This window comes from Pleurodeles waltl, chromosome 3_1 (genome assembly GCF_031143425.1).
Source record: "Pleurodeles waltl isolate 20211129_DDA chromosome 3_1, aPleWal1.hap1.20221129, whole genome shotgun sequence".
In the NCBI taxonomy this organism is placed as follows: Eukaryota; Metazoa; Chordata; class Amphibia; order Caudata; family Salamandridae; genus Pleurodeles; species Pleurodeles waltl.
The window spans coordinates 292119735-292144148 of NC_090440.1; the positions used below are offsets into that span (position 1 = coordinate 292119735).

A 24414-nucleotide genomic window follows, 5' to 3' on the forward strand; every position below is an offset into this window, starting at 1 on the left:
ATGCTGTGGATACATTTCAGGTTACGCACATTTCCTCAAGAGAAGTAACATTTTGTTAAGGCAAGTTTGGACAAGTTTAACATTCAAACAATGAAGTAGTTATACAGCGGACATGAGATCATTCTACTACTGTTGCATTTTGCAGTATTTGGCAGACATTCAGTTCTAGCTGCGGTGTTGCTAAACTTGAGGCCTTTTAGTTAGCACAAGTGAAACTCATAACGTTTAACTGTAAGTATGACAGAGCAGTGTATTTCCAGAAATATATAAGCTCTTAATACATGTTAATACTCTATTTATGAAGAACTTCGTATATGATGGTGGCCAGTCAGGTAGGCATATTTCATGTTACACGTTAATTTTCACGTTAATAGGTTTTATATGTTAAATCAAATCTCGAAATACATGAAATAATTTTTAACGTAAATTTCAGCGCTCACATGGTTATTTTAGCTGTTTGTGTACTTAACCTTTTCACATAGCATGCAGTGTTAATTTTCCTTAAGACTAACAGGCCATGCTAAGCAATACACGAAAACGTATTCTTTTCCTTCATTAGCCACGCTTTTCATGCAGAAGATTAGTTCTATGAGAAATTACATAACAAAAGTTCTTTCCTCACATTTTATCTGCTTAAATTTGTAAAGGTTTATCGGTCAAATGGACCAGATGGCATTGCTGGGCGAGGCCAGAGAATACATCTTCAGCTGTGGGACACTGCTGGGCAAGAAAGGTATGGAAAAATGTTACGATATATTCCATTGGCTTAGACTTTATACTTGCCTCTAGTAGATTGTGTACATTCCTTGTGGCAAGGCCGAAATAGGTTAATATTCAGTGTCTATGATAATCTACTAACTGTAGAGCTATGGCTCCCTGATGCAACTCACTCAGCTCCTAAGACGGCAGACGAGAAGCCCTATTTACCAATTTGCTGGTGTACAAGCCAGGGCTAAGACAGCATTTGAAGATTTCTGGACATTTTGATACTCATTGTGACTGATAGAATTTAAGAAATAACGCAATCTCTGCAAATATGTGGAAATATTATATGAAAGGATTAACAATCAAAGTCAGAATAGTTCTTAATATTTGATCCAGTCCGCGTGATTTATTGAGAAAAGTCTTGGAGTCTGGTATTGACCCGATACAGACCAAGTCTGAATTAAGTTTCAAAAACAATGTTTCTATGCATTCCTTCCAATATCTTCAAGTTTCTTAGTCATTAACCCGAGAGCCAAATCGATAAAGTACCCGGCATGTTCTAATGCCAGATCACCACGGCGAGTACGCCGACGCCAGATATTGGAAGGAATGCATAGAAAAATTGTTTTTGAAACTTGATCCAGACTTGGTCTGTGATGTTCAGGACCAACGGACATCACGGGAACGGACGACGTGTACACAGATTGTTTTACTCTCATTGCGAATAAGCCCTGAAGAAGTCGTTTGGGTTATTTCCCTATGACGAAACACGTGTTGGCTTGGAATATTGGGTGTTCGGACTGTTGGGACTCAAGCTCTTGAAGACTTTTCTCAATAAATCACGCAGACTGGATAAAATATTAAGAACTGTTCTGACTTTGATTGTTAATCCTTTCATATAATATTTCTACATATTTGTGGAGAAGTTGCTGTATTTATGTACATACATGTATTGAGTGCCTCACATATATGTTTAATTAGTTTTGGTTTACTACGTAAACACTTAAGGGCTGGGTGTAGTCCCTTGTGAAGGCACCTTTTAGGTATATTTGTGGCCAGGTTTTCCCTGAGCACCCTTTTTCTTTCCCCTCACTAACACACCCCTTTAGTAAATACATGATGCCAGTTGTTGTCAAGATTTAGCATTCAACCAATCCCTCCGCACACCTCACTCAATACCTAACCTTCCTGGATTCCTTCCAGGGCACCCTCCATAACACAACATGTGGATTGTAACATACTGTCAAAATCTTAACATTAATCATATAAAACATACATTTGCGTACTCAGAAACACAGCAGTCCTCACAGCAGTGCTCTCTAAATCGATGAGCACAGCTTTGTTGGTTACCACCTGAATTATTACATCATCTTTTTAAGATTCAGATACCTGGCCACATGGAATTGACCAAATTTGCACTACCTACAAGGAACTCAAATGGCCACATGAGGGTCCTTCAAATATCTGCTTCTAAAATACATAGCAGACTTATTACCTTAACATGTGCAATCACTCCCAATCTACAGGAGCTGACACAATTTGTAATGCCCACCTTGAAATGTTCCCTTCATATAAGGAGACCTCAGCATTTGGGCAGATGGCCCCACAGTGATGGAGCACTAGGAATCGGGTCAATACACCCATAGACAGTGGTGGCACAGCTTCTGCTTGTTGACACAAGATCCGAACCTCAGCATCTCTAAGTATCAGATTTCTCATAGGTATGTCGTGGTAACCATGTAAGCATGCTAAGAAAACTTCAAAGGGCAGAATTAAATCCAGACACCAATGACCCCCAGATAGTAATGCATTTTGCTATAATTTTAACGGCACGTAGAAGTTTATTACAAAGACCTAAACTCGTAAGTGAGCATTTAGAAATCAGTTAACATATTTACAATATGGTCTGTAATACTTGATGTCTACTAGACATGCAATACAATATCGGCAGGACAAGCAAAAAATGACTTCAATCATTTAGTAAGAGTCAAGAGATATCTTTATATTTTTCCAATTCTGAACTTCAACAAATTGCGTAGAGCGAAAACGTGAAACTAAAATATTTGAGTGAAGAGGTACAATTGATTTCACAAACTATTAAACCCCTATCTTTGTACATTCATGTTGCATTAAACACTTTTGTTTCTCATCCTGTCTGCTTGATATGTCAGCAATATTTTGTGTTGCTTTGCATTCTGGGACATCACCATGACAGGAGCTTTTCAACAACTGGGCCAGAGACCTTTCTTAATTTCTATAATAATGAGTTCTGATGCCCAAAGCTCTGCTCATGAACCAGCGGCCAGTGCAATTAAATGTTAGCATGCCAAATACCAAGGCTGCTTAGTCTTTATTCCACCATGTGCCACTTTAATTCACTAATGGCCACTCCTTGCACCGTTATCTCACTCTTTACCTGTTCCTGCTTTCTACCTTAGTGACGGTTTTTCTATCTTTCTCTTCCTCCGTCTTTCACTTTTGTTTGTTTTTCACTCTCTTGCTCTCAATTAGTGTCTGATGCAGAAAAATAAGTGCCAGAGACCAAGCTAAACTAGTAAAAAAAAAAATGGAATAAATGCAAGCTCTGTTGTATTGTTAAATAAAAAGTGTCTTTCTTATGAATACCCACACATGGATGAATGTAAGGACAGCAGCATCAGAAGGACCACTAAATGTGATCTTTATCCAATGAGGAAGTCACACAGTTAATTAAGCTTTGAGGGAAACAATTACCAAGCAACAGTACACATGTGGTGCCTCATAGCATAAAAACACTTTCCACATACTCTTCCCTCCTCCATCCCCCTTTACTCATCCCAAGCCTTTGGGTTGAGTAAATGAAGGATATACTCCCAATTAACACTTCTGGATTTCTTTCCTCCTCCACCCCTCCATTACTCCAGTCCATCTAACTAACAAACTCTCATATCCGCGGCTCAAATTAACTCCTAATAACACTAAAACTGTACTCATTATTTCATGATCCTAATCCATCACTAATTCTTGTTGGGTTCCAGAGTAGCGTGCTACTCTCTGAAAAGCGCTTTGACGCCTCGTCAGGGGTAGTAAGCGCTATATAATTACGATTACAATACAATACTTTGGAAACTCTAACAAGGCCAGATTTTATGACCGAGAACACAGGAATTGGCAATCAGAATGTGAAGGATGGTGCAGGTGTGAACGGTGCCAAACCAAGCATGGACACAATTGTACTCACACTCAGCAATGCCTCCATATACATTCTTTTGAACGAAACCAAAACAATTAGCCATGGTGACTCATATTCAGCTTTTAAGGATCTGATCTTAGAAGACCCTTAATTAGTATTCATTGGTTGCCAATCCGGCACATGGTTGTGATAAACTCTGCCTGATCAACAGGACATTGGGCGGTGCTTCTCAAGAGTACCTCTCCAGTTTTCTTAAACCACATCTACAACCAGAAGCCTAAATTCAGATGTGGAGGAAGGACATTACATTCTTAAGGCTCCTCTCCTTGGAACTCAGTCACTGAAAACTTTCTTTGGAAATCACTTTACGAAAACATCTGAAGAACCATCTCTTCCATTAAGTATTTTCCCTAGAATCATTAATGAACATAACTTAGAGTCTCATTTAGAGTTTGGCGAAGGGATTACTCCCTCACAAATGTGACGGATATCCAGTCCGCCATATTACAAGTTCCATAGGCTATAATGGAATTGTAATTCAGCGGAAGGGATATCAGTCATGTTTGTGACAGAGTAACCCCCTCCGCCAAACTCTAAATCAGGCCCGTAGTTTGTTTCTCATTCTCCACTACCTTGCTCAGTTAGCTTTTAGAAGTGTTCGTTATCTTCCCTAGTTTTAGAAAACGGTAAATAAATTGCACAAAACTTTTTCATGATGTACCGATGAAAGGAAAAAGTAGCAGATGTTATGGCGCAACTTGGTGTTAATGTTGAATAATGCACAACTTGTGACTGACAAATTAAAATGATGCCAATAAAAACGTTGTATTTGGTCCAGTATCGTTCTGCAGTGTTGACCTTCCTTTCACTGCTTTAGGCAGCAGAGTCCAAAAACGGTAAAATAATTGCTGATGTGGCGTGGGTGGAATTCTGGCCACTGGATGTGGTATCAACATAGGTATTGAGAAACATATTGGAATACGCCACTAAAGAATTGTGCTACTCAGATGCTCCAAATATATACCAAGATATCTGAGCGTCAGAGGATAAATAACATCAACGCAAATTCGGTGCCACCCATAAAGAAAATAAATGCCATCAAGCGTGCAGGCATCAAAACAACTGATACCACACCGTAGGGTTAAACAAAAGATAAAGTGGACACCTGGGCATCAAGGATCTTTTTTGGAGATAGTAACTACTCTGTGAGCCACACTCTGGGACAAACCAAGTATAAGGCTTGTGGTGCTACCTTTGTTTCCAGTCAGACAAGCTGTGCATTAAGGAATGTTAGGCACTTGTGTCACCCAAAAAAGGAACGTAAGCAAAAAATGACAGAAAAGCAATCGCTATTAGGGCACAAAAAGGATTGTGCCTTAACCTCTTCAGTGCTGTGGATGAAACCTTCATGTCCATCACGTTATTTCTGTAGGGCAGCCACTGCACTGGCCAGAAAATCCTGGTACCTGCACCAGAAAGAATTTATTTTCAAAGAAGAGAGTCGGATGCGGGTGAAAAGCTTCCTTTGAGTCAATTTGTCTGGTTTCTTTTGTTTACTGTGATGCACAGTGTTGTTAACCGCTGTCTACTTTAACTTTGATCGGCTTTAAGTGGCCTCCTGAGCACTCATCTGTGCTAGAGAGGCACCTCTGAAAGGAGGCAGTGTCACCTTTCTAACAGTACCTTTCCCAAACGGACCCCACAGGCCTTCGCCATTGGACTGTGATCAACAAAGCAGGGAACCACCCAGTATACACCAGGGACAATTTGGGGGGGAGAATGGCAACCCTAGGTATGGGCAAGTTCTCCCTCAAGAATTCAACTATCATTCTACCCCAATCTGCCCCTCCTCCCTGAGAAACCGAACTCAACACCAGCCTCTAGAGGCGCACCCTGGCAACAGGCAATACACCCACCCAGAAAAGGTGGGACAGAAAGCCCACTAGTCACCAGGAAAAAATGGTGAAAAAGGGTGTGGTTTCTGCCCGATCAAGCATCATCTGTAGTCCGACCCCAAGTAGTGGTATTGCTGCCCCCCTTCCCCTGGAGCACATTGAGAGTTTTACCTCAGTATGCCCCCAGGAAGGCAGAACGCTCACTAGACACCAGAGAAAAATGTTAAAATCAAAGAATGGATGTGGGTGGCCTCTAGCCATGCCTCCGCTCCATAATGGGTTCAGCAGTCTTTCTGTCCCTATGAAAGGAGCAGATTTGGGGTTTATACTCAATATGACAAGGAAAAAGGCAAAAACCCACTACACCGAGGCACAGTAGAACAAAGAAGAATGAGATGCATTCCTCCAAAAGCCCCAAAAATATCTCTTCTCCCCTAAGGCAAAGATGGAGGATTGCCCTCACCTCTTCCCCCGAGAGGCCAGATGTCTACTTGCGGCCAGGGATATTGTCTTTAAATAATGGGGTGGGGCTGGTCCGTCCTGACATCAGGCTGCACCCTCACCCTTAAATCCCAACAGTTTATCTGCCCCTATTGGGACCTAGAAATTCCCTTTTCCCATGGCAAACAAGAGGAAATTTGGATCCTTTGGACAGTAGTTTTGACATATGGGCCAGTTGAGAAGGGGGTAAATCCCAATTTCCTCTCCCTTGTCACTGTGAATGGCTGTACTATTTGGGCTCTGGGTCATCTAGCAACTAGGGGACCCTACGAACTTTAGGCATTTCAGAACCTTAGAGACCCAGGCGAATCCAAGGTGGTGTGGATCCTGCTATGTTTTTTTACTCTGAATATTATGCAAAACTCAATTTTTGGCCAAAATCCTGCATCTGCAGCAACTTTCTGTGATCTTTGCAATGTCCATGGTTTGATCTATTTCTGTTGCAGGCAGTAAGCCAAGCCACACAAGTGGGGTATCGTTTTACTCAGAAGTGTGGAAATGCTGGGTTGGAACTTTCCCTCACAGAAGTGTTGGGTCAGTGGCTCTGTGAAATAATGCATCCACTCCAGGAACCAGTGTTTGACCTCATTGTCACAGGTTTGAATCCTGGTGGGTCGATATGAGTTTTATAATTTCTTTACATTATTTTTTATTTCATTGCAATGACCCGTTTTTTGAGTAAACCATGAGGGAGCTACCCAAATGACCCCTTGCTGATTTTGAATTTTTTTCTAGTTTTTAGAAGTGTATAGCTTTACAGGTTCACCTGTGGGTTTCACACCAGTTGCCACTACAAACTGCATGTAGGTTGAGACCACCAAATATAGGAACCGTGGACTACCATTTAGAAACATTCAAAAACTGTGTTCAAAATTAAAAGAATTCCAACCCTTTTTATTTGCCATTTTAGAAAAAAAATATAGACTTCCTTGCGCACCACTTTTTCCAATTTAAAAACAAAAAGTCCACATTTTGCTAGATTTTGACTATTTTCTTGGCTCCCTCCATGGGGCTCCACAATTGCTCGTTTTTTATTTCAAGTTTCGAATCATGGGAAGTGACTTATCTGGCGTTTGTCTATTTAGCATGTTTCATGGACAAAAATGTGAAAACTGATAATTTGTGCTTGGTTCTTCCTTTCGATAAAATGTTGCCTCTGATAAGTATTGATTAGTAGTGAGCGCTAGACCATTGTCATTAACTTGTGATTATACTTCATCTTGCTTCTTTTTGTCTAACAATGCATCAAGCACGTTGCTGCAAATCTTCCAGCCTCTATGTAAGTTTCATCTTTGAATTTTAGTAGACAAGTTTGTCTCCAAAATTACGAAGGCACTGTACAATGGTGAACATATTGGGTTTTATCAAATGGTATTTATTTCCGAATATAATCTTTGTGACTCAGCGGTAGTAATGTTTTAGCATTAAAAAAAGTACAATAAACTCTATTTTACTTTGTTTTTGTAGGTTTCATAGTTTGACGACTGCTTTCTTCCGGTACTCAGCGGTAGTAATGTACTAGCACTGGAAAAGTACAATAAGTTCTTTTTTCCTTTGTTTTTGTAGGTTTCGTAGTTTAACGACTGCTTTCTTCCGGGATGCTATGGGGTTCCTTCTGCTTTTTGATTTGACAAGTGAACAGAGTTTCATCAATGTCAGAAATTGGATAAGTAAGTCTTTCTTCATTTTTGTTTTTAGGTTTATGCATTAAGTTTAAGGCCTGGGTGTCAAATTACCCTACTCAAATTACACTGATGTGTTTACCAAAGTAGAAAAGTTTAATTACAGTTGAAAAAAATGTTGGTTTCAAGCAGTCCTGGTTTCCAGAAAATCATAACTGTTAGCAGTGCAGTAAATTAGATGTCTACTTAATTGTCACAGGAGTCAAAGCTGAGAATTGAGAGAAAATATATTATATTGGTGCCTCTGTTATTTTATATTGATTTGTATGATGCTCATATCATCCGGGGGTTATCCTGGTGCATAAGAGGGAGAGGGGCTGTCCTGACTGGATTCTGTTGTTATAGCCAAGTTTTCAGTTTTTTGCAAAAATCTAAAATAAAGCTGGTACCTCTAATGGATAACGGGAGGTCATTACAGGCTTTAGGGGCCAGGTAAGAAAAGGTGTGATCCCTAGCTCTGGCTCTTCTGAAGGAAGGGGTGTGAGCGGACAATAGGTTGGCAGAGAGGAGGTGTTTGGTGGGGTTTAGAAGTTGATGTGACTGCTCACGTATGTGGTGGCCTTGCTTTAGTATTGTATGTATGGGAGTGAAGAGACTGAAGTGAGAGAATTTGTGTATGGGGTGGCAGTGGAGGTCTTTGAGGTAATTGGTTATGTGTGTGTGTGTAGTGGGAGTTTGAGTGAGTCTGGCTGCTGCGTTCTGAATAGCCAGGAGTGTCGCTCTAGCTTTAGGTCGTTGATGGGGGGATTGACAACATGAAGGGGGGAAGGGACTAAAGAATTCCCTACTTTAACGCTCTACTACTCGAGGCCCAGCGGAAGCCATCTAAAAGCTTTCTTGAGGAGTTTGAGGGTATAAAAGCAGGTGGAGGTGACAGTGGTGACCTGGTTAGTCATTGAGGTTTGATTTCAGTCCTAGGGCCCCTGCTGAGTTTTGTGGGGTAGGCATTGACCCTAGTTCTTGGGGCCACCAAGCTGCGAACCAGAGGGATGTATCTTTTCAGAAGATGGCCACTTCCTTTTTCCCCATTGCAAATCCAATCAATGGTGTAACACAAAACGATGCTCCACCACCTGCAGAATGTTATCGGAAGCCTCTGAAACTCCCATATCTCACAGATATTCAGAGGGGTGCTGTGGGGAGTGTAGAAAATGTTCTTTTTTATTGTGTATCACAATTCCAGTCATACTGGTAAACCTCTGCTCTGGTGTTGATACACCGTCAGCAAGGGGAATCTGAAACTAGTTCTGGTGAAATGAAATGAAATGAAATGACATGATGGTATCTGTCTCAGCACCATCTTCATACTCTCCCTCTCTTGTGCTTACTGTTGTGTGGATTTCAAGGTAAACCTCCTACCAATAGTGATGTAGCCTCTGCTCCATCACTCTACTTTTTAAAGCTATGACGCCTGACTGGGGTTAAAGTGGTCTAAAACGTACTAAAAAAATGACAATATGAGCTATGGCTGCTTGTGAAATGCTGCAGATAAAAGATTCAAACTGCCATGAAAACTTTAATCAGTCATTCATAATGCGGTATTCACAGTGGAAATACAGTATTCAACTTTTACCCCCTTCACTGCCAGGCCTTTTCCCCCTCAGGTGCCAGGCCTTTTTTTGGCTATTTGGGGCAGTTTGCGCTTAGGCCTCCATAACGTTTTGTCCACATACCCTACTCATGCCAAATTTGCGTTCTTGTTTCAAACATCCTAGGGATTCTAGATGTACCCAGAGTTTTTGTGTTCCCCTGGAGGAGACCAATAAATTATCCAAAATCCAGCAACAATTTCATTTTTTATTTTTTTAAATGTGAAAAAGGGGATGCAGAAGAAGGCTTGTGGTTTTTTCCTTGAAAATGGCATCAACAGAGTTTGCGGTGCTAAAATCACCATCTTCTCAGCTTTCAGGAACAGGCAGACTTGAATCAGAAAAACACATTTTTCACACAATTGTGGCATTTTACTTGGGCATACCCAATTTTTACTATTTTTGTGCTTTTATCCTCCTTCCAGTTAGTGACAGAAATGGGTGTGAAACCAATGCTGGATTCTGGACAACTAAACATTTCTTAAAAGTTGACAAATTTCTGAATTCAGCAAGGGGTCATTTGTGTAGATCCTGCAAGGTTTTCCCATTGAAAATAACAGCTGAAATAAAAAAAAGTATTGAAATTGAGGTGAAAAAAACAGCCATTTTTCTACACGTTTTACGATGTCAGATTTTCAAAAGCAATATACCGTTAGATCTGCTGGGACTCTTCTGGCTGCTGGGATATATACAGGGCTTGTAGGTTCAACAAGAACCCTAGGTAGCCAATAAAGGAGCTGCACCATGCCATGGGTTTTCATTGTATACCGGGTATACAATTCATTTGGTGAAATATAAAGAGTGAAACATAGGTATCAAAAAACCTTTGGATTTCCAAAATGGGCTCAAGATAAGGTGTTGAGAAGCAGTAGTTATTTGCACATCTCTGAATTCCGGGGTGCATGTGAATTACAGGGCATTTCTCAAATAGATGTCTTTTTTTTACACAATGTCTTACATTTGGAAGGAAAAATATAGTGAAAGACAAGGGGCAATAACGCTTGTTCTTCTTTTCTGTGTTCCCCCAAGTCTCCCGATAAAAATGGTACCTCACTTGTGTGGGTAGGCCTAGTGCCTGCGACAGTAAACGCAACATGGGTGCACCACATGTTTACATTGAAATCTGTGTGTTTTGGAAAGTGCCTAGCTGTGGATTGTGGCCTCTAGCTCACCTAGGGAAATCTACCAAACCTGTGCATTTTTGAAAACTAAACACCTAAGGGAATCCAGGGTGGGGTGACTTGTGGATCTCTCACCAGGTTCTATTACCCAGAATCCTTTGCAAACCTCAACATTTGGCAAAAAAAAAAAATCCTCACATTTCGGTGATGGAAAGTTCTGGAATCTAAGAGAAGCCACAAATTTATAAAAATGGTACCTCACTTGTGTGGGTAGGCCTAGTGCCCATGATAAGAAATGCCCCAAAACACAACATGGACACATCACATTTTCCTAAGGAAAACTGACCTGTTTTTTGCAAAGTGCCTAGCTGTGGATATCGGCCTCTAGCACAGCCGGCACCTAGAAAAACCTAGCAAACCTGGACATTTCTAAAAACAAGACACCTAGGGGAATTCAGAATGGGCTGACTTGTGGGGCTCTCACCAGGTTTTGTTACCCAGAATCCTTTGCAAACCTCAAAATTTGGCAAAAAAAAACAGGGTACAATTACCCTCACGGCTACTGTCATAATTCACATTCTGTATACTTCTTGTGGACACTGGTACCACCATCCGTTAGGACACATAGGAGTATGAGCCCATGTTGAACCGCTCCAAGTAAGACATCAATTGGAATCAAACACAAGATACCCAAGATTTGCAGGCATGCACCACTTCTTAAATTGTTTAAATTCGAAAATCACCAGATGTCTGGGACTATTGTACACCTTTCAACCACCCAAGAAAGGCTTATATTTTCTTTTCAGTGGTCTTCTGTGAGCACTTGATGGCCTCAGACCTCACTACATTTCTAGAACAGTTTCTCATGTTTTGAGTGTGATCACCCTGTGGGTGCTTGCTCTCGAAGCACCTGATTCTCCTTCTCTCTGAGCCAACAGTTACACATCTTAAAGAACTCTTGTTCACGCACTTTTGATTCCTTCGTGGACGGCTAGGGTCATCTATGGTACTTTGTGCTTGGTTGTTCAGCAGGATGCACTGTAAATTGTATTACCATCAGACACCCACCATTCGAAGTATGTGTGCGGGAGACCATTCATAGGCTGCAGCACTACTGCACAAGATCATGGTCTCTTTCACCACCATTCCGCCGGGGGGTGCCACACCGTTACTTCTGAGTGAAACAATGCAGTCTGCCAATGCACGGTCAGACCTCCTGGCACCTTCATGCACTCATTGAATAACTGTGCTTCCTGTTAGAGTTATACTGCTATTTGTCCAGGAGGCCTCTACTTATTCCCTCTGATACTCACTGATTGCGCCAATACTGCTCAGGTGCCCAAGCTCACACCTGCATGCTTCAGCTCTGAATGCTAAATAAATGCTTACAGGAGAAGGCTAAGACTGTCGCAGCTCCAAATTCCAGTACTTTTGCTGGTTAACACTTCTAATTCAAAGAAAAGATACAGGGGGTCATTCTGACCCTGGCGGCCGGTGGCCGCCAGGGCCACCGACCACGGGAGCACCGCCAACAGGCTGGCGGTGCTCCCACGAGCATTCTGACCGTGGCGGTTCAGCCGCGGTCAGAAGCGGCAAGTCGGCGGGCTCCCGCCGACTTACCGCTGCTCGGGGGAATCCTTCATGGCGGCGGAGCGCGCTCCGCCGCCATGAGGATTCTGACAGCCCCTACCGCCATCCTGTTCATGGCGGGAAACCCGCCATGAACAGGATGGCGGTAGGGGGTGCCGCGGGGCCCCTGGGGGCCCCTGCCATGCCCATGCCAATGGCATGGGCACGGCAGGGGCCCCCGTAAGAGGGCCCCGCAAAGTATTTCAGTGTCTGCCTTGCAGACACTGAAATACGCGACGGGTGCAACTGCACCCGTCGCACCCCTGCAACTACGCCGGCTCAATTCTGAGCCGGCGTCCTCGTTGCAGGGGCATTTCCTCTAGGCCGGCGGGCGCTCTTTTGGAGAGCGCCCGCCGGCCCAGAGGAAATGTCTGAATGGCCGCCGCGGTCTTTTGACCGCGGTGCGGTCATTTGGCGGCGGTACTATGGCGGACGGCCTCCGCCATAGTCAGAATCACCCCCACAGTGTCCTTTCGACTATGAAACCAGCCCGGAGAAAATTCCTTAAAGTACCAGATCAACCTGGGCTGGACACTATCTGGAGCTCAAAGGTGTTGTGGCAATTCTGTAGAACTGTTGGCACTACACATTGATACCCTGCTGAAAAATATGGTTCAAGCAATACAGCAGTTCTGAAACATGATAAATGCAAACAACTAGTAGTGTAGCATTTGGCTTAAATCGAGTCATATATTTTAAAGGCCTGAAAATATTGGTATTCTAGTGATGCCTTCATCCACCAGCAAAAGGCCAAAGGTATTTGGATAAAGCTGGTTGCAGAGAATAAATATGAACTGATACACAGGGACTCGCAACATTTATGGAAATCATTCTTTTTGTGTTGGGGCAGGTCTGTGAAAACATTGTAAGAAATGTCCTTGAGACTGATAATTTGAGGGTGTTGAGTTTCAAACTCGGGATGTGAAAATGTCCAGGAATGAGGTAAAGATTCACGTAAGGGGAAATAAAGAAGAAAAACTCATGAATGAAGATACAAGTCTTTCAAAGGCAAAAGAAAAGGAAAACCTGAAGGTACTTTTGTACCACAATTAATTACTATTCTGTTTTTCACAGCTTTGTAGCATGACTGAGAAGGAACAAGCAAGGCAAGGATCATTGTCACAAGCAGAACCAATAACATGTTCTCAGAGCCTGCTTTGGAAACATCAGATAGGAGGATGTCTTTAGAAGGAGAAACATATTTCTCCCCTTCCATAAAGTAAAGTAACCGGCCAGACAGCAGTGTGTACATGAACCAGTGAAAGTAAGAGGTGTGCAGCATCCAAGGGACAATCGAACAATGAAGAGGAGCTGAGCAGCTGTCCCGTATAGTTAAGTTCAAAGATCTGGTTAACATATAGTAATCACAAGTCAAGAGCAAAATGGAGCTTGACCTGGCAAAACCAGAATAAGACAGACAGCTGAGCTTTGGAATGGACAAGAGATTTTATGCATAGAGGTTGTATTTACTGGCCTCTTTGCCACCACCTAGACGAAACGGAGCCCACACCCAGTGTCTCTTCAAAGGGAAAGCAGATGTTAAATTAACACTGACGTTGGATATGTACCTGAAAGTTGGTTGTTAATGCATTTTGATGTAGTGTTCTTTAAAGAGTTGCGTCTTCAGCTTTTTCCCAAATTGGAGCAGTTCTGGTGCAGTCCTAATGGATACAAGGATTTTTTGTTTAAGGGAAACAACTACGTTGGCAAGGCATGCATTGCTCCAGCATGCGTGGTTCTATCATACAACTTTTAATATCAGTTCTGGAGTCGCTTTCTGGAAGGAACAAGTTCACTTTCTTTAGAAGAGACAGCTGCTACCAGCATGGCTTTTTTTTTTTTTTGACAATATGTTCCTTAAGGGTGACGCCAATGCCCAGGGTGAGTCCAATTGACTTGCCATTCTGTCAAAGGTGGGTCAAGGTTGATGTAGTTGAGGCAGATTTCAAATGTTTTTTATTTGTTGTTAAAGCAAATAAGGGAATTCTTTCTTGGATGAATTGAGATTCAGATAAGTGCTGGACATTCATGTCTGGATGATCTGTAGGCAGTGTTTAAGGTATTGGCTGTCTGAAGCAGAGAAGCCTTTCAAGAAGAGTTGTGTATCATAGCCATTTTGGTAAATCTTAATGCTGTTATCTGTGAGTAAAGCACCAAGTGGCTCCATGTTGAGGCTGAAGATGACAGGAAATAGTACGGAACCCTGCAGGACGTTTCTGGTGATAGGTATCTTGTGGGAACTAGAGGTGCCCATGTGAACAAGGTGGCATTGGTTGGAAAGAAAGGGAGAGGACCTGTTAAGGATATTTCAGGTAAATCCCATTGAAAAGCCTAGGGTGCATTTGAGGGTGACATTTTCAAGGCAGCTGAGTGGTCCAACGACGACATGAGGCACATGTTGCATCTAGATCATCCACTGTGTGACCAGGCCAACGGAAAGGGCCTAGGTGCAATCTGTGTGCAGACTCTAAAGACTATTTCACCCTGTGAAGCACAACACTCACTGTTGCTTACTTACCTGAGTATGTGGTGGCCTGAAGACATCATGACCACCAAATAGGAACTTTATCAGTACCAGTTAAACAAGAAAACCAGGCACACTAAGATTTCTAGGAAGAAGCTAAGGTACCCAACAGTGACAGCTACTTGCAGACGGAAGTACATTGGATCATATCTGAATAAACATCCATAATCCATTCACCTGAATGTGCTGATGTATTATTGTTTTCTGGCTTCTTTGTCTAAGAACCCTCAGTGTGCCACACCATAGCTTCAAAAGATTGAGGTAAAAAAACACTTTATCCAGGAAGTAAATACATCTGCTCTGGTGACTTCTACTAAGTTAAAACTGTCCTGGAGAAACACCGAAGAACACAGATGTTTATCCTTCTACTGTCCTCAGAGTTGTTAGTGGGTGTAAGCTTACGGAGGGTGTATTTGAGGCCTCCTTCACAAAATGCTGCAAGGTCCTGTATAAACAGCCCGGTTGTAATTAATGGCTGGTAGAAGTAGAAGTTTTGAATCTGTTTACAATTAAATGGTCCTAGAGGATGGCGACCAATCTTAGTGAGGAGGCTAACTAAAGGCAAAAGATATTTTTGATTAATTTAGAATCCTTTTAATTTTCTTCTCTTTGCAGGCGCCTGGACTCTATTTGGTTCAGAATTCATGTTATCCATTGGCCATTTGCATGCAGATTCCTAGGATGTAGGGTTCATCTCTCGCATCTCTTAGGGTGCATCAGGACTAAGACTGCAGAAGAGTTGCTTATTTTATTAGTTTATTGTTTCTTTTTGTTTTTGTTGTTACACAGAAACTATGAAAACATATTTTAAGCAGAATATAGCTGTTAAAAAGTCATGTTACACAGCGACCAAGTTGTTTAAAACATGGCTGAAGGTAAAGAAAATAAAAGCATCATTATGTGTTCAAGGTTGGCTGTGTCATATCGCTTTTCTTTCTTTACTTTCAGCAATGATAGATAGAACCACTCTGCTGTGCAGCTTGATTAAAAACGTATTTACAGGGCCAATAGATCTCATATAGGTGAGACCTATCAGCTTTGCCAATGCCTGTTTATTCTTCTGTAGGGAACCTGTTCTCCTACAGTAGACATGTATTGTACATTATATTTTAATAGACATTCAAATGTTTTGCAATTTATATTGCTTTATAAGCATCCTCTTGAAATTGACTGATTATTCTGGAGAAGCTCAAAACAAAAGAATCCCATTGCTATTGACTTATATTTTTGAGAGAGCAACATTTGGGACCTTGTTGTATTTCTTTGAACTGGAGAGCTTGCAAGCTTGTCTTGTAATTTCATAGACAACAGACCAAAGTGTTGCACCAATGAAGTTTCCAATCTCAGTGCATTTCTGGCATCTAAGATGGACTAAAGAAAAGGTTTTAATTGTTCCCTTTAGGCACACTGTTGGACCAGACTTCTGAAAAATGGTGCGTTTAATGAATGTGCATTTTCTAAAGCATTCTGCTATCCCAGAGAGTGTCCTGGTGCTTGAGCTACTGCAACAACAGAAAAAAGCAAAGAGGTTGTTAAGTAGAGATAAAGAACATGTTTTCGTGGCTATAAAGACATTTTCTTCTGTGGGACAGTGACGGAGCTCACAGGGAAGTTAATTCCCGGTTCTAGAAGCTAAGTAGGTAAAAAGCACTCCTCAGTCTGCATATAGGAATATTTAGGTACATTCAACAAGTTGGCACATGCCAATCTTAAAAGCTGCAAAGGTAGATAAGGGTGAAACAATCTTCCATGTTTGTGGTCCCTCTGTGAGTGATGAGCAACGCTTTGGACTTGATTCTCTTGTTTATTGGGCGCTAGTATAGTTTTTTAGGTCAGCAGACATGAGTTGTATCTGAGGTAGTATAAAGGTTAGTCTGGCTGCTCCATTTTGAATGATACAAAGTTTGTGCATGAGATACTTGGAGTCTTAGGTGTAGCATATTGCTATAATTCAGTCTAGCAGCTATCTAGGCATAAATCACTGTTTTTCCTATAGACGCTGGGAGACTTAAGTATTTTGCTGAGTGTTTTCAACAGAGTGAAACAGCTAGCAGAAATTGCAGCTAGCAGAGATTTAAAAGAAAGATAATGCCAAGACTACTAGCAGATTTGGTAGAACTATGGGTCTTTTCAAACTAAGAAGGCCACCAAGCATATGTCCAAACCAAGCTGTGCTGTCTAAAGATTACGATTTCATTTTTTTCTTTGTTTCTTATCCATTCGCAACTGTTACCATGCAGTTTTGAAAATTATCTCAGGTCAACTGAATGGTTTTGGTTGTAGGCTATTAGCTGATTGTCACCTGCATAGGAAGTAGCCTTATGTAGAGGATAAATAAAGTAGGGCTCATGGCTGAGCACTCTGGGACCCCCTATTCGAGATCTAGGTGGTAGGATCTGTATGGAGGTGAAGAAATGGCTTGAACTTTTGGACAGAAAAGCAAGGATCTATTTGAGTGCCGGACCCCGGATACCTATTTTAAAAAGTCGTTCAGTCAAGATAGAATGAGACACCCTGTCGATCACCTTTAACAGCACCAGAGCAACTGCAGCACCTTGATCTAAGATACTGTGAATGTGTTCCAAAATTTTAAGAGGGCAGACTCAATGCTGTTTGAAGGCCTGAAACCAGATTAAAAATTGTGTAGCAACTGTTTACTCTGTTTCAAGATATTCAGATAGTCGAGTATTAACTGATTTGTCTGACTTTTTCACCTCAAATGGAAGTACAGCAAAACTCTTTGTTTCTTTTTATCTGTTTTCATTGATTTTGCATTGAACAGCAACGCGCGCAATTAGATAACAGTTGTCAGAGAAAGGGTCCAGAGACTGGACTGGATTGCACAACCATATGAAAACATGGTTTTCCCTTGCACTCTAAATGAACAAGAAGTTCAGAATCCATGGATGGATGCGTGGCCGCAAAGCAATGCAAGCAGGCTAATTGTACTGCATTACTTTGTCTTACAAAGCCATGCACGTCGACATTTGCATGGCTTAAATACCCCCAAATTTATTTTGCATTATAACTGTGCCACAAAAGTGATGCAACCCACACGCAAAAAGCTTTGTAAATCTTCGCCTATATAAATATGGGGTTTGTGTTAAAATCCATGGATGAATGCATGGGAACGCTGTGCTCCAACCATGGAACGACTACCTGATGTAAAATAATGTCAGGCAGCGCAGTGCACTATTACTTTTTCTTACAAAGCCATGCAAATCGACTTTTGTGTGGCTTTGAAAATACCTACAAAGGATTTTGTCAGGCTGCATCAAAAAAGTGAGGCAACCATTAAACAAAATCTTTGCATACATTTATATAAATTCCTGATCCCTAAAAAATATTTTAAAACCTTTTTCGTGAGTCAGTATGACAGGAAAACCGACATAGATATAGTAGACCCAACTGCCAAGATTGTATTTATTTTGGAAGTGACCCCGACCGCCCCCCACTCCCCAGACTCCCCACGCGCACCCCCGGCCGAAACTACATCCTTACCTACCTGGTCGGATATGGTACACCCTCAAGGCCTGACTAAAAGGAGTGCTTCACTTTTCTTCCAGTGGAGCTACTTGCGGATTTTTTGGGGGCATAGTCGGAAATAGTATTGTTGCTATTTTAATTTCTTCGTATTGTTCTTAGTCCATCTCCTTTTAGGTTTTCCTTCTGTGCTACTTACAGTACAGTTAGTAGTTTGAAGGGATTACTTCCTGGTAAGGGCCTTTTGAAAGTTCCAAACAGTCGTCTATCCTTGCTTGAGAGATAATTCACAGAACAATGTGACTTAGTTTCCCATCACGCTGACAGGCGTCAACTGTCAATTTGGCTTCCGCCTTTGTTCGAGTTTAGAGAATTTTACTTATTTGAAAGTGCCGCATCATCTTGTGGGGGCTATGCACCACCTTGTGGTGGAACAGAAAACTCCAGTTTGGCATTTACGTCTTGGCCTTTCTTTTCACCCTGTCTGTTCCAAGAGCACCCTGTACCCTGACACCTTTGTTTTTTCAGCACATGGGTTTTTAGTTTTACATTTTCCATTCCTCTGTTGGTTTATGTGCACTACACAATCCCCTCTTCTAGACTTACTCGCGATGTGATGAGTTCACTCTTTGACGTGTTCTTGCAGATTATCCTGTTTAGGACAGGTAACAAGACCGACTTCGACGTAGGAAGTGAGTACTGGAGAGGGACAGACGCACACAAAGGTTTGTACCAATATTTAAGTCCGCTCTGATATTTTCTGACATAAACCGACCTGCCCAATGTAAGTCAATATGTTGAGGACTTGTGCTGGCAGCATTTAATACGATGGGTAGAGGGCAGTGCCCCGTATAATCTCCTTTTCATTTAACCTTAGTCTTCCCTTTCCAAATGCAACCTCCGCATTTCCACTATTTTTCTTTTAAAAGTACATTTTAAGGGAAGGATTTTAGACTCATGCAGGCAGTACTAGTTGGGACCTTTTGATTTGAAACTGTATTTAAAATTCAAGACGCTCGTGAATACATACTCATAAAAAAAATCCCGTATGCTGTTATCAGGCAATCCGGTGCCGAAAGAGGGATATGTCTAACCAGTAGAATCTACATTGAACCCACTGGCGCTTTACAGACTAGCCCATGGCCTCCAGTAGTCGCGGACATTCTGAGAGAGATGGAGTCTGGAGCCTGCATCGCTGAACAGAGAAGCTAATATTAAAAGATGGTGACGACACACACCGGTAGGACTAGCCATGCATTGCAGCATCGTCTGCTACTGAGACACGGGTATCCTCTCCCCTTCCTCGGATATTTGAACTAAGAAGATTTTATTTCTTGGAATGTGTACACTTTCCGCGCAGCCTTTCCAGGACCACCGGTGTGCCTCCAATCTCTGCTGCTCTCTAATGTCCGGGATAGGTGCTGTGCTTAATTTGAAAATGTAAAAGTGCTGGTGTCCAAAGCCCTGCTCAGGAGCCCCTGACAGGAGCAATTAAACGTCACCGTGCTGAATACAAAGGCTGAGTGTTCTAAACCCATGTCATGCTTCTTTAATCTACAACCAGACAGTCCCTGTCCGTTTATCTCACTCTTGCAGGTTCCTGGTTTATCCCTGGGTGCAGGTTATTTCGCCTTTTTTTTTTTTTTTTTTTTAACTCCTTCTTTCCGATGCGCGTTTTCCCTCTCCTGCGCTCGGAAAACATCTGTTGAGGACAAATAAGTGCCGGCCCCCACCCTACACGCAACCACCTGCTTAATGTAAGCACTGGCCAGAAGAAAACCGGGATTAGTCGCTCGAGATCCCCTGCAGGAACCACTCAAGCAAGTACAGTGCAAGGTCTGCAGAGTTCCAATCATCCAGTCCTTGCACACACGCATCTCAAGGTGCACCCTGGTGAGACGGGGAGGTCGCTCTCTCTTTTATTCTAGACAGTGGTGGAAATTTAGTCATCGTTTTACTGACAGATCCGCAACGGGATTAAAAGGATAGCACCACTTTTCATTTTAAATCTGTTTTCTTTCTTCTCACATCAGATCTGTTCCTGCCCTTCTAAATTGTAAAGAAGCCTTTTATTGACAGATGGAACGCCCCTTCACATTTCGTTGTGTTTTAAGATTAATAATAAGGTGTGTAGTTACTGTGTTGGAATAGGTGTCTCCTCAGGTGACAAAAGTCAACAGGCCACCTCCACACATTTTCAGGAACCTGTCAGAATGATGCTAAACTATCAAAATAAAGCACTTCTTTGCTAAGATAATGCGTCTTGGTCAGTAGTCCAGTATGTATACCTGCTCAGCAGCAGGGTACAAGTCCTAAAAAATAAATGGGGGGGCCTAACTAAGTTACGCAGTATGCAAGTGGCATCATGGCGCATGACATCGCATGTAGCATCACAGGAAGTGGCATCACAACCCATAACCTCACAAGAAGTGACATCACATACAGTGACATCAAACCTTAAGACCTCACACAGGTTTAGCTGGTCTACTGTGATTACATTTGAGCTCATTATAATATTTAACAAATGAGAATTTACGTTGGGCTTGTGCCAAAAAAATGACACAACCCGATGCAAAATCTGGGCCTCAACTTACACATTTGTTTTTTAAAAACCCTGCCCCAAAGAAATTGGTAACAAGGAGAAATGTGGCAATACATCTGTTCTGCTTAATTGGTTGGAAAGTCTACATTTAAAAATATCTTATGGGGTTATGGCACCTGCTGCAGAGATCTTTGTGTGCCCAGTAAATCTCAGGGAATAATTGTAGGCAAGTACCATCTTGCCTGGCATGTTACCCCCATATTTTACTTTATATATGTTGTTTTAGTCTATGTGTCACTGGGACCCTGCCATGCAGGGCCCCAGTGCTCAGAAGTATGTGCCCTGTATGTGTTCCCTGTGTGATGCTTAACTGTCTCATTGAGGCTCTGCTAACCAGAATCTCAGTGGTTATGCTCTCTCTGCTTTCCAAATTTGTCACTAACGGGCTAGTGACTACATTTACCAATTCACATTGGCATACTGGTACACCCATATAATTCCCTAGTATATGGTACTGAGCTACCCAGGGTATTGGGGTTCCAGGAGATCCCTATGGGCTGCAGCATTTATTTTGCCACCCATAGGGAGCTCTGACAATTCTTACACAGGCCTGCCAGTGCAGCCTGAGTGAAATAACGTCCACGTTATTTCGCAGCCATTTACCACTGCACTTAAGTAACTTATAAGTCACCTATATGTCTAACCTTCACCTGGTGCAGGTTGGGTGCAAAGTTACTTAGTGTGTGGGCACCCTGGTACTAGCCTGGGTGCCCCCACATCGTTCAGGGCAAATTCCCCGGACTTTGTGAGTGCGGGGACACCATTACACGCGTGCACTGTACATAGGTCACTACCTATGTACAGTGTCACAATGGTAACTCCGAACATGGCCATGTAACATGTCTAAGATCATGGAATTGTCCCCCCCAGTGCCAGAATGGCATTGGGGGGACAATTCCATGATCCCCTGGGTCTCTAGCACAGAACCCGGGTACTGCCAAACTGCCTTTCCGGGGTCTCCACTGCAGCTGCTGCCAACCCCTCAGACAGGTTTCTGCCCTCCTGGGGTCCAGGCAGCCCTGGCCCAGGAAGGCAGAACAAAGGATTTCCTCTGAGAGAGGGTGTAACACCCTCTCCCTTTGGAAATAGGTGTGAAGGCTGGGGAGGAGTAGCCTCCCCCAGCCTCTGGAAATGCTTTGATGGGCACAGATGGTGTCCATCTCTGCATAAGCCAGTCTACACAGGTTCAGGGATCCCCCAGCCCTGCTCTGGCGCGAAACTGGACAAAGGAAATGGGAGTGACCACTCCCCTGACCTGCACCTCCCAGGGGAGGTGCCCAGAGCTCCTCCAGTGTGTCCCAGACCTCTTCCATCTTGGAAACAGAGGTGTTTCTGGCACACTGGACTGCTCTGAGTGGCCAGTGCCAGCAGGTGACGTCAGAGGCTCCTTCTGATAGGCTCTTACCTCTCTTGGTAGCCAATCCTCCTTCCTAGGTAGCCAAACCTCCTTTTCTGGCTATTTAGGGTCTCTGATTTGGGGATCTCACCAGATAACGAATGCAAGAGCCCACCAGAGTTCCTCTGCATCTCCCTCTTCACCTTCTGCCAAAGGATCGACCGCTGACTGCTCAGGACGCCTGCAAAACCGAAACAACGTAGCAAGACGACTACTAGCAACCTTGTATCGCTTCATCCTGCCGGCTTTCTCGACTGTTTCCAGGTGGTGCATGCTCTGGGGGTAGCCTGCCTCCTCTCTGCACCAGGAGCTCTGAAGAAATCTCCTGTGGGTCGACAGAATCTTCCCCCTGCAAATGCAGGCAACAAAAGACTGCATCACCGGTCCTCTGGGCCCCCTCGCAGCACGTCAAGCGTGGTCCCTGGAACTCAGCAACTCTGTCCAAGTGACTCCCACAGTCCAGTGACTCTTCAGTCCAAGTTTGGTGGAGGTAAGTCCTTGCCTCCCCACGCTAGACTGCATTGCTGGGTACCGCATGATTTGCAGCTGCTCCAGCTCCTGTGCACTCTTCAAGGATTTCCTTCATGCACAGCCAAGCCTGGGTCCCCAACACTCTAACCTGCAGTGCACAACCTTCTGAGTTATCCTCCGGCGTTGTGGGACTCCCTTTTGTGACTTTGGGTGGACTCCGGTTCACTTTTCTTCTAAGTGCCTGTTCAGGTACTTCTGCGGGTGCTGCTTGCTTCTGTGAGGCTCCCTACGTTGCTGGGTGCCTCCTCTGTCTCCTCCTCCAAGTGGCGACATCCTGGTCCCTCCTGGGCCACAGCAGCATCCAAAAACCCTAACCACGACCCTTGCAGCTAGCAAGGCTTGTTTGCAGTCTTTCTGCGTGGGAACACCTCTGCAAGCTTCTTCACGACGTGGGACATCCATCCTCCAAAGGGGAAGTTCCTAGTCCTCTTCGTTCTTGCAGAACACCAAGCTTCTTCCAACAGGTGGCAGCTTCCTTGCACCCTTAGCTGGCATTTCTTGGGCTCCTGCCCACTCTTGACACTGTCGCGACTCTTGGACTTGGTCCCCTTGTCTTACAGGTACTCAGGTCCGGAAATCCACTGTTGTTGCATTGTTGGTGTTTGTTCTTCCTGCAGAATCCCCCTATCACGACTTCTGTGCTCTCTGGGGGTAGTAGGTGCACTTTACACCTACCTTTCAGGGTCTTGGGGTGGGCTATTTTTCTAACCCTCACTGTTTTCTTACAGTCCCAGCGACCCTCTACAAGCTCACATAGGTTTGGGGTCCATTCGTGGTTCGCGTTCCACTTTTGGAGTATATGGTTTGGATTGCCCCTATACCTATGTGCTCCTATTGCAATCTACTGTAACTTTACATTGCTTGCATTACTTCCTTTTGCTATTATCTGCATAATTTTGGTTTGTGTACATATATCTTGTGTATATAACTTATCCTCATACTGAGGGTATTCACTGAGATACTTTTGGCATATTGTCATAAAAATAAAGTACCTTTATTTTTAGTATATCTGTGTATTGTGTTTTCTTATGATGTTGTGCATATGACACCAGTGGTATAGTAGGAGCTTTACTTGTCTCCTAGTTCAGCCTAAGCTGCTTTGCCATAGCTACCCACTATCAGCCTAAGCTGCTAGAAACACCTCTTCTACACTAATAAGGGATAACTGGACCTGGCACAAGGTGTAAGTACCTCTGGTACCCACTACAAGCCAGGCCAGCCTCCTACAATAATAATAATGGTAAGATAACTTTGGAGTGTAACCTCTTTGCTGGAGTAACCTGTTTTTTCTCTGGTCCCGGTTTTGAATCAAAGTAGCACAGAAGGTTAATGTGCCTGCTTCAAAGCACATCATCTAACTGCAAATGACAGATTTTTATTGGTCCCTAGTGTGTGAGTTACTGATTTTAACACAAGGATCCTTTTGTTACTTGCAGTTCATAAATGGTAATTTTTATTAAGCTATCAAGCAATGAAGGAAATGTGACTCCTATCCCTTGTAACCCTCACTGTCTTCTGTAACACATTTATAGGATCTATTGACAATGTATTGACAATGTACGTGTGATGTAAAGTGCTATGACA

General features: G+C 43.0%; 1 protein-coding gene across 8 annotated transcripts in view; it reads left to right on the forward strand.

Moving 5' to 3' along the window:
• RAB27A (RAB27A, member RAS oncogene family) overlaps positions 1 to 24414 on the forward strand; it is a 520171-nt gene that overhangs the window by 467012 nt on the left and 28745 nt on the right. For all 8 annotated transcript variants that reach the window (XM_069222438.1, XM_069222439.1, XM_069222440.1 and 5 more), the window contains 2 exons: positions 648 to 733; positions 7840 to 7943. In XM_069222438.1, the coding sequence (XP_069078539.1) occupies positions 648 to 733; positions 7840 to 7943 (190 nt within the window). The remainder of the gene's footprint in view (positions 1 to 647; positions 734 to 7839; positions 7944 to 24414) is intronic.